Genomic DNA, 11,584 nt, shown 5'->3' with positions numbered 1-11,584 from the left:
GTGGCACAAATAATTTGTGTGGCATCAGATTTGATGCAGAACAGCTGATTGTTCTGTAAATAGTTTGAAATGTTTATTTAAAAAAACGCCATTGCTGCATTTTTAGGTAAATAGCTGCAAAAAACTTTGTTGTTTGCAAAACTCAGTTACTTTTTTAAATTAGTAACTATATAATTAATTGCCCAACATTGGTCATTATATACTGTATTTTGCAGACAGAGTTACAGGGCTCTCTCCCAGACCACAGACTCATACTCATAATACAAGTCAGAAAAAAAGAAAAGAAAAAAAAAAAGAAAGTTCTGTTTTGAAAATTGGAGTTTAAGTTATTTTTACTTCCAATAGTGTTGACATACTACACAGGTCATGAACAAGATTTTTTTAATTTTCATTGTAAGTGGGCTACAGCAGTTAATTAAAAGTAGTCTAACATAAATGTAAATGCTGTAATTTGATTATTTTAATAAACCATGTAACTTGGATGGATTCGATGCTGGCGTGACCACAGTGCACACGTCTGCTGTTGCTCACAGTGGTCCAAGGGACAGCTCAGGGAGTTTGTGTGTTCGCTCAGACACATGAAAAATCAGAGGGAACATTGGTCATGCTGCAGCATGCTGTTTCACAATAAGAGTCTGAACACATATTTTTGCTATTTTACCTGAATTAACATAAAAACACCATGAATTAGCAAGTTTTTTAACTTATTTATTGACAGCTATGTTAAACACGGTTACATATAGACAATCATTCTGTACAATACAATCATTTTAATTCTACAACTGTTTATAACCTGCATAGTTCATATTTCTGTATAGCTTTATATTTCATATTTCTTTATAGTTTCATATTTCATATTTCTGTATAATCTAAGGAGCTTGGAAAGAAAAGCGTCTGGACTTCTTTAGGTTGCTTGAAGACGTTTCACCTCTCATCCGAGAAGCTTCTTCAGTTCTAGGGTCAAATGGTGGAGAGTCCCAGATTTAAACCCTGTGGGAGTATCCCCCCAAAGAGGGACAAAACGACCCCCTGATGATCCTCTACCTAATCACATGAGCCAAGGTGTGAAAACGGGTGTGGGTCACAATCAGCCAGGGTTTCGGGTGAGCTCACTATGAAACCTTGCCCCACCCCATCATGTGATTTCCTGAGGTCAAATGGCCCAGGGTGTGAGTGGGCGTTAAGGCGTCTGGGAAGGGATCTCAAAACTGTTGGTGTGGTAAGCCACATGTAAATGCATGTTAACAGAGGCGGTGGTTTATGACACCAACTGTCTGCCATCTATAATCCAGTTATAGATGGGTTATAGATGGCAGACGGATTATAGATGGCAGACAGTTGGTGTCGTACGACAATTCTATTATTGGGGAGCGGTAAATGTTCACGTTGAGTTCACAGACACCATACAGAAACAGAACATCTTCTACAAAACCTATCCCACTACACTAGCATGATCAATGCTTTGTTTCTATTCTCTAAGTTAAGTACGTAGCACAATGGACTGTGTTAAATGTGGGAGTGATGCTATCTTATCTATGACCGTAACAACCTTAATTTCTCACAGGACCCTATTGAAAGTAATAACTACATATATAATATTAAGCAATATTAATATCATTTGGTTAAATGCACAATCTTAAACTTTTTTTTAATAGAGCAAAACATTTTTTGGCAACAAGGTTTAGTTGAGGGAATTGATGCCCTTTGTAAAAACAATCCCTACAGTCGTGTTACCTCCGTTAAAAGAATCAAAGCTGCTTTTTGTATATATGATTTAATTATGCTGTGATTTGATTTTGGAGTAGCTAAATTTTTTATAAAATTTTTATAAAAGTTTTTAATGTACACACAGGAAGGAACAACACAGAAAATGAGTAAACAGTAGATGACATCAGAGATTCAAAGTCTTACTTAAGAAAGTTCCTCAACCACACCTTGCTATTCAAGCAAACAATGATTATAGTATAAGCACATTTTAGAGATTATATTACAATGCAGATTTTTTTTAAACTTTGGACATGCTATACAATGTTAAGCTAGATTAAGCTAAGCTGCCAGCTATATTTAGTCAAACATTTGATTATTTCTACATTTATTGTGTTACTCTGAGAAGTAAGTGTTTTCAGATTCTCAAGGAATCCATCCAAAACTAAGCGAAATAAGTGAGTTAACCAAGGGTAAAGGGTATAATTGACTGTGTTTGATACTTTTTGTTTTAAATTTATATTTGTCCTTTAAAAGCTTTATCTTGCCTTGATTGGTGTTATTCTTTTCAGCATAACATCACATGCCTGGCTTCACTTCTTTTTCTTTCATTTTCATTTGCTGTAGTAACACAATGGACCTAACATCACACAAAAAACAAAAAAGCAGCGTAGGAAAGAGTCAGACACGCTACTGAATCATTTTAACTACTTGAAATGCACATATAAAATGTCTATTTCAAAAATGTGTGTACACAGAAACTTCAGCTGTCTATTAAACATTTTGGAAGTCTACTAAGATAGAAGCAGATGGATCGATGCAGGTGAGATTTTGGGTGGTACCCACTATGTCTTTTTGAACCTGAAGAGGTCATCTATCAACTTGCGCAGTTACATTTGAAGGCTGAGGGGAGTAGGGGTGCAGGCGGTGCTGCAACACCCCTTGTTGCAAAAGGCAGCCATCACATTGACCCAAATATTTTTTTCTTTTGCTTTAACAGCCTTAGTTGTTGTTGTTTTAGGTTTTTTAAATCTCTTATTGTTTAATTTCTTCTCTTTTATATTTTATTGCATGATTGTTGTGCATTTCACTTATTTTGGTTGCATTTTGTGCAGCATGAGCTCTTGGAAATGTGCTATATCAATAAACTTGACCTTGACCTTGACAGAACCCCAGCCAGCTCCTCATGAAATCAAAACTGTCAAATAAGTAGAGGTTCTTTTGACATTTTTACATTTTCAAAAGCAATTTCATCTATAGCTCAATAATAATGTAGTAAATACTGGGATAATAAAGTGGAAAAAAGAAAGTAGTGATGTATAACTAGCAAGTTATTACCACTTAATCAGCAAAAAAAGTAATTAAGTAATAGGTAATTATATCAACAATAGCTACAACTGAGCAATATTAAATTTAAATTTATGGATCTTATTCCCACAGTGTTTGAAACTAACAGTGTAAATGTAATGTAATGGGGAAGGCTTTAGGACCTGGAAGATTTAGGGGAGGGTATAAAGCGTAAGTGGTAGTGGGTTCATTTTTTCTCTCTCCCACAAAACACATAAGTACAATAGTGGCTAGATTTGTGGTGTGCAGAGACACTAAGAAACTGTTCGAGTGCTAAAATAAAGCAGTAAAGATTCCTTTCATGCCAGGATCAAGCTCCCATTCAACAGAGAGGTGAGGTATCAAAGATGTTTAAGGTCATGCATCTTTTACAAAAAGAGTATATTAAATTATATTTGCGTGATGTTCATGTTATCCTGTTCTCTTTCAGTATTGTGTAACATCACACGAGCCACGCTACATAACAGGTACATAATTCAACCTAAGTTATGACATCGTAGTACAAGCTCCTGTAAAACATTACTGTAAATCCATGCTGGCATGTAGCCTAAATTACATGCATTCCTATGCAGGGCGGTCTGCATGCGTGACGTGACAAAGACATTCTATCCTATTCTATTCTATTCTATAATTTTACTTAGTCAAAGATAATCAGGACATAATCAGATGCGAGATGTAATTTTAATTTATTGAATTTATGTTTGAACTCACAGATGGTTAATTTCCCAGAAAAAAATAAATAAATACTTTAACAATACTGCGTTTCTTCTAGTCCACAAGATTAACTCAACCACAGAATGCTAATGACTTCTCATGCTTCACAGGCATGCAGCAGTTTTGCTAGATTACACAATGTTACCTCAAAACACAGAAAATCTATTAGAAACTTGGAACTTTTACTGGTTATAGTTTACAACATCATAACATCTATTTTGAAAGGGGAAGTAGAAATCAGAGCCTCACAGCATAAGGTTGGATATGGTTTTCATGCCGTGAAATATGTATATATACGCTTTTCTGTGCATCGGGGCACTCAAAGCGTTTTATACAATTTGCCTCATTCACCCATTCTTACAAGGTCATTTTATATGTTTCAGGAGTGCGATACCATGTACAAAATGTTTGGATTTGGACATGTTATCCTGTGCTACTATATTCTAGGTATGGCAATTTCTAAGAACAGATTAATGGAACACTTTTTAATCACAATATAGTATCTATCTATCTATCTATCTGTAAATATTTAGATTTTATGTTGTATACAAGATATAGATATATATTGTTTGCATTTGAATTTATAATTTATTTTCATTTTTCTCACAATCCTCTTGCAGGATATATTTGGTGCAGCTCCAGTGCTTGGCAGGTAACAATGCCAAGGAATATAAAAGGATTGTTGGGTTCCTGTCTTGTTATCCCTTGCAGTTATAATTACGATCAGTATCCACCTAAAAGACCAGATCGTGTAGTGTGGTATCAATATGTGAGCAGAGGATATCCAATAGTATATGACAACTGGAACAGGAATGATGTGCTGGACATATTTAAAGGAAGAACAGATGTATATACTTCTTCACACCATCGGACATGCAGTCTGTTGATTGACCCAGTGACTTTGGCTGATCACAGTCAGAAGCTTTATCCCTGGGTGGATCCTGAAAATGTTGGAAGGGGAACCTACCGTTTCTTTGACACAACTGTAACACTTGAAGTAGTAGGTAGGTAAATAATTTAAGCTTTCACTATAAATGTATCACTATGTTGTTATAAGATTATGTAATTCTTCACATTTTGTTATTTAAGGCACAGCAGATCCACCGGTTATTGAGATCTTTGGAAACACGGTGATTGGGCAGTCTGTAACAGTGCAATGCAGTGTTTACCACACTTGTCCCACTTATCCCCCAAGTCTGAGGCTCAACATCCCACTGCGAAACGAACGTCTAACTCATAGTCCTCTATCTGATGGAAGATCCAAAACTATGCTGACAACCACTCTGTTCATAGAGAAAGAATATCAAACTGTGGAGTGCTATGTCCGACACCATGGTGGTCGCTCTGCATCAGCATCTAAAACCTTAACCTCACAATGTATGTAGTGAAAGTAAATTGCATTTTATCCGACGCCATCTTTGATATTTAACCATTTTTCATTGTATCCCAGGCCCCATTTCAAAGCTGACTGTCAGCTCTGCATCAGATGAATTTCTGGAGGGAGATCAAAGTACAGTAACCTGCACTGTTTCATACACATGCTATCGAAATATTCCAACTCTGACATGGAATTATGGTAATATGCCAGCCTCTTCTGATACTAGCAAGTTATCAGGGGGTGCTCAGTGGAGGACTGTCTCCACACTGACATTTACAGCATCAGCTAATGACAATGGAAGATCGCTGATATGCTATGCACGTTTCCCTGGAGGTCAGACAAAAGAAGCAAGCGTCACTCTGCGGGTAAAGAGTAAGTACAAATATTTATCTAAATGTAACATCTAACAATACACCTAAAACTCTTAAAACATTTATAGGATTGTCCTGCATTTGTTTTCTCTCACAAACTACATCTGCAATAAAAATGATTTTACCTAAGTTTACTACATGCTGTTGAAATGTACTTTAATACTACTACTAATGATAATAATAATAGTAATAATAATTTTTCCAGTGGTACCAGCAGCCACTATCAGCAATTAATCGTTTTTTAAACCATTTATGAATATCTGAATGCATATCTCAGAAATACAATGACTGACAGACGGCTTAGACCTGATGCAGAGACGGATTTATTAGCTTTTCAGGATTAGAGGGAGTAATGTGCAAGTCCTGGCATTGTCAGTAGTAGCAAATAAGCCTGTGTATACAATGGGCCATTCAACACATAAGTAATTAAATAGTTTCCTCAGCAGTGGTGGAGACCAAAACAGAAGTAAAATGACATGGAACATTTAGGGATACAAATACAAATAATGGAGGCTAATATTGTTCTCTGTCTTTGAGATGTATGAAAAGAAAACTTCCATCATGTTTCCTAGATTAACTCCAGATGCACTTGGGTTGTAATAATGTGATCAAAAATGTTTTTCCGTTATTATTCCTCAAAGTTGAAAATAGATGTTTTGTCTCAATGTCATTTAATTTCAAACAGAGTGTGAGCCCTTTTTAAGCATTAGGCATAAAAGGCTGAGGGTATTGTCGTTGCTCCACCATTGAGGGCACTCGAGTTTGAGACTGCAATAAGTCAAGAATGAAGTCCTCTGGTTTAAGTTCACAGAACAGCTTTTGGAAAATCACCTGGGGTTTTCAAATTTATATCATACCTGCATCTACTAGGAGGCAGGGGGGTAGCACTGGTGGCTGCCAATATTTATTTATTTTTTGTTAAGATCCAAAGTGCTTCAAAAGCTTCTTCTCCTTTACAGGAAACATACTGAATCTGGGTTGGTCCTTCACGGCTCCAGCCACCATAACTGGGTTGAAAGGGTCATGTCTCATTATTCCATGCAAATTCTCCTACAAAAACTCTCAGCCTAATGACCTTCAAGTGATGTGGTACTTGTATCAGAAGAATGAATACCCAGCTGTATTCAACCAAGGAGGGAGTGTTATTAGTAAGTTTGATGGTCGAACAAGCTTGATTGGATCAGTGGTGGAGCAGAACTGTAGTCTTAAGATTGAAAGGCTGGAGATGTCACACAACCGTCACCGACTTTATCCATGGATAGATAAGAAATCAATTACTTCTTACGGCACCATTGATCATACGTTTTATGATGGATCTACAGAACTTGTTGTTTCAGGTAAGCATTCATTAATTTCTACTATTCAGCTTCAATTCCAAGGATAGACATCCAAGTTACTACAGAAAGTAACCCATACCATGAAAAAATGAGTCCTCTCTGATTTATTTTTTATTTATTATTTATCTGTATTTTATTTTTGTGCATGTATAATTTGCAATGATTTGTCTCTGCATCTAAATTGTAGTTAGAATCTTTAGCTTTTTCCTGGCACAGTATTGTCTAAACCCAATAAATGTATTTCAATAACACTTCAAACTACAATACTTATATCAAAACATTAAGAGAGACACAAAATAATGTGAAGAAATATTTGTTTTCAGCTATCTGTATTTTTTTTTCTTTCCTATCACTTTTAACTAAGTTTGTTTAATTGCAGTTATTAATTGCTGCAAAGGACTCAGAAGTTGCTGTGTCACTATAGCTCTCAATTTTTGATTTGAATTAACAGAACATGCACCAGAACCACAGCTGAGCATTATTGGTATCCTCAGAGTAGGAGAGCAGGGCACTGTGTCCTGCAGTGTGCGGCATACATGTTTCTCTGCTCCCCCAACCCTAACCCTAAAGGATTTACCTGGAATTGATCAGAACATGGACACTCTGGTATCTGAAGGGATTTGGGAAAGGAAAATAGTTCGAACTTGGACAGTAGAAGAAGAGCACCAGAGTGTAAGTTGTGCTGTTAACTACCCTGCGGGTCAGAGTGCCGAAAAGTCGATTCCACTGAATGCTGAATGTGAGTACCATGTGATATATTTTATGTGCAATATATTCCATGTACTGAATTTAATGTGACATGAAAACTCTAACATTTATCATTTATATCTCAGGCTCCATTTCTCCATTGAATATTAGCTCTACATCAGATCAAACACAAGAAGTGAACATCAGCATGAGGGTAAAGAGTAAGTATAAATAATAATTATCTTCATTTAACTGCTCACTTTAAGGGCCGAACCAAAATGTTAGGAAATCTAAATGAGGGAAACTGCTCACTGGAGATTGATGACATCAGGCCCTTTGACAATGGACCCTTCTGTTTCTATGCAGAGAAAGGACATGAGACACATACATTCAACAACAGCTGTGTATTTATTATTATGAAAGGTTTGGAGTCCCACTATAGATCACTGAAATGTGACAAACACATTGCTTTCTACGTATCAAGTATAATCTTCTTTGTGTTTGTCATGCTCAGCTTCTCCAGAAAAACCAGTGATGACCCCCGTTCCAGAAGAAGTTGATGCTGGTTCAACTATAACTGTTTCATGTTCTGTTACACACACATGTTCATCACATCCTCCGGTGTTCTCATGGAGTGTCTCTCACCTCACCAGTGAGGTCTCACACATCATGATGTCACGAGGCACCTGGCAGACAACTTCCACAATCACTTTTATTGTTACTGAAGGAGATGGAGTCAGAAACCTCACCTGTAACGCTATCTTTTGGCGTAACAGGGAACAAGCCCACACAGTCAGCTTAAATGTGAAGGGTTAGCGGACACACTTTATCTATACTCTATATGTTATGCAAGTATTTCGTCTGTTGAATTGTGTTTATTAACGTCAAATGTATCTACATCACCAGGATCACTGATGTACAGGTTTAAATGTTCTGCTCCAGTGGCCTTTTCAGTCTCATTTAGAGCTCTCATCATAATCACCTTACCTGCAGTGTTTGCAGTCTTCATCTGGAGGAAAAGGTTGAGGAAATATAACATTAATTTATATCATATCATATTTCTGATATTGATTGCAGCTGTCTGTGTAACGATGTTACAATCTGTTGACTCTGAAGTTGAAAATGTTTTTTTTCTCCTCCAAATAAATATAGGAAACACACAGATGAATCACTGAAACCACCACCTCGACCAGAACAAAGGCAAGTTATTTTAACATAAAAAGTGAATAATAATGACATAATTCAGTCATGAGTCAAGACCTGGAGTTCACATTTTAAAGATGTTCTAAAATGATTCAAAAGAATCTAAAAGCATCCAGAGCCTGCTTCAACAACATATCCATATTAATTAAATGTAAATAAGTTTAATCAGTCATATTATATCTGACGCAGAAGAATGAAGTTGAGATGGTCGAATGGGCTGCATGAGCAACATGATAAAAAAAAGTCGATGGTTGCAATGTTTGTTTTAAACACCTGATGTCTATAAATGTGATGTTTGAGCTAATATTTGTAAAAGCATGTGTGAAAAATGTTGTCGCTAATTTGTTAATAACTGTTATTTCTTTCTTTTTTAATGTCTCCACCAAAACAACCCTGTAAATGACTGTGCAATGACAATAAAGAATTATCTTATCTTATCTTATCTTATAAATATTTCTCCCTGTAATTTCACAGAAGATCACTTTGGGATAGATTATCCAGGTAACCATTTTGAAGGATTCCTTTGTGACTGTTCTCTTCATTGTATCATGTAATGAAATAAAGTGACTCATGTGATTTATTGTGCATAGACGGTGCCTCATCACCCCCCTGTTAATTCCAGAATTAAACTTAAACTCCTTCTCATGACATACACGGTCTTGAAGAATTAGGCCTCATCTTATCTGAAAAACCTCATAGTACCGTATAACCCCAATAGAGCACTTTGCTCTCAGACTGTGGGCTTACTTGTGGTACCTAGTATATTTTAAAGTAGAATGAGAGGCAGAGTCTTCAGTTTTCAGGCTCCTCTTATGTGGAATCAGCTCACAGTTTGAATTAAGAAGACACTCTTCCTACTTTTAAGATTAGTCGTAAAACTTTCCTTTTTAATAAAGCATTTTGTTAGAGTGGGATTAGATGACCCTGAATCCTTCCCTAATTAAGCTGCAATAGACCAATAGAACTTTTTTTTCGTTGACCTTTTTTCACTCACTATATGTTTATATGCCATTCTATATTTAATTATTAGTTATTATAAATCTCTGGCTCTCTTCCACAATGTGTCTTTTATCCTGTTTTCCTCCCCGCACCCCCAACCTGTTGCAGCAGATGGCTGCCCCTCCCTGAGCCTAGTTCTGCCAGCTGTTTCTTCCTGTTAAAAGAGTTTTTCTTTTTCCTCTGTTGCCAAGTGCTTGCTCTATTTTAGGTCTTTACTATACAATATAAAGTGCCTAGAAACAACTGTTCCTGTGATTTTGCACTGTTTAAATAATAACTGAATTGAAGTGACTTGAACTTAATTGAAATCTTTCCTTTGTCTTGTCTTCTTCTTCGTCTTCTTCTTCTTATTATTTTCATTCTATAGACAATCATTTTGGAGCCGATTTTCAAGGTAGTATTTGTAATCTTCTTGTTTGTTTTTATGTAATTTTTAAAATTTCCCTATATAAAAGAAATATACATACACACATTAAGTAATATTTAAAGAATGTTTATACATTCTGCAGACGCCAAGACCGCACTGCGAACATCAGTGTTGCCTATACGTAAGTATTCATAGCAGTACGACAACCGCCATAATGTCATAGTAAAAACAGTCATAAACTGACATGTTATTTTCTTTAACACCTATAGTAAAAACAGCAGCAATGTAACATGTGGAGCTGAGTCCAAACCACGCTGTCCATCCCCGAAGGAGTGAGTTATATTCATGCACTGTTTCTTTAAATGACATACCAATGTGTTGTATTTCTTTATGTTCGAACAATCTGCTTCCATTTCTATGTTGTTTGATACAGTAACAGGAGACGACCATCCCCTTTCAACCCTGAGGTTAGTGGTATTGCAGTGAATGACAAAATCCAAATCATCCAAATTTAAGACTTTTTTCATTAAATAAGATCACAACATCCAGACTGATTCCATCACAGATTATTACTTAATCTGTTAAAAATGTTATACTTTCTCTAAAGTAATTTATTTTGTTATGCTTGACAACCATGCCAAGGTTAGTGTAAGGAACTTGAATTATTTATATGGATGAACTTTTTTTGAAACAAATCCCTGCTAACTAGACTTTGATTTATTTAAAGTTAATTTAGTTTGTTATGCTGTGTTAGGCAAAAGCTAATTATTTAAGAATCATTTTAGATTAAACCTGAATACATTTTTACTCAAAACTCTTGCAGAATCAACTGTTCGGCAACTTTTGACTTCTTCAAAGACGTCCCAGAGACATCTTAATCTTTCAGGCTCATGTCTCGCAAGTCTCCTGTTTCAAAGGTTATCATCTAGCTGAACAGCCATTATCAACTGCAAAGACACCCGAGGTGGCTTCTGTTATGAATACATGCTAATGCAAACTATACTGTTGATGTAGATGTATGATATGTGGGGAAAAGTTCTTAACGATACTGCAGCATCTAATGTTTTTATAGTTTAACTTTCACTTGGCTTTCTTTAAATTTCCTTTAACTCGGTCAATTACAAAATGATCTAGTAACTTGCTTTGCTTAATCTTCTCACATGATAAACAACAATAAACATGTTTTTTCTGACGTTGCCTCAGTTATTTGTACTGTTGAATATTTTATTTTTGAAATTGCTCAGTTTCCAACTACTGTCTCACAGTCACTGTGAAAAAGAAAACGAAAAACAGAGTTCACATTTTAAGGCAGGCAAGAATAACAAACTCATTTTCATTCATTGTACGTCGCTCTGTTTGATCCCAAATAGACGAGGCTACTAAAATTATTGCATAGTAATCTATCTTTGGGTAAAAATACATTCTGAAAAAAATACATTTAATAAAACATATATTTACAAAACATGATTCACAATGA

At 35.8% G+C, this 11,584-nt stretch overlaps 1 protein-coding gene across 2 annotated transcripts; it reads left to right on the top strand.

The window, feature by feature from the left end:
* Window positions 1–3,242: 3,242 nt before the first annotated feature.
* On the top strand, window positions 3,243–11,299 carry LOC116310354. Of its 2 annotated transcripts, XM_039619078.1 has the most exons (19): window positions 3,243–3,384; window positions 3,482–3,518; window positions 4,149–4,212; window positions 4,386–4,769; window positions 4,855–5,142; window positions 5,216–5,515; window positions 6,474–6,851; window positions 7,303–7,590; window positions 7,685–7,759; window positions 7,905–7,961; window positions 8,053–8,349; window positions 8,445–8,559; window positions 8,691–8,738; window positions 9,216–9,242; window positions 10,108–10,134; window positions 10,250–10,288; window positions 10,377–10,439; window positions 10,541–10,574; window positions 10,931–11,299. In XM_039619078.1, exons 3-19 carry the CDS (start codon window positions 4,161–4,163, stop codon window positions 10,952–10,954), a joined length of 2,496 nt encoding a protein of 831 aa, XP_039475012.1. In that variant the 5' UTR covers window positions 3,243–3,384; window positions 3,482–3,518; window positions 4,149–4,160; the 3' UTR covers window positions 10,955–11,299. The 2 variants fall into 2 exon arrangements, with proteins under 2 accessions (XP_039475012.1, XP_039475013.1); XM_039619079.1 differs by lacking the exon at window positions 7,905–7,961.
* The last annotated feature ends 285 nt before the right edge of the window (window positions 11,300–11,584 follow it).

The sequence above is a fragment of the Oreochromis aureus genome, linkage group 11 (genome assembly GCF_013358895.1).
Source record: "Oreochromis aureus strain Israel breed Guangdong linkage group 11, ZZ_aureus, whole genome shotgun sequence".
Classification (NCBI taxonomy): Eukaryota; Metazoa; Chordata; class Actinopteri; order Cichliformes; family Cichlidae; genus Oreochromis; species Oreochromis aureus.
This window is presented reverse-complemented; position numbering and strand designations above follow the sequence as displayed.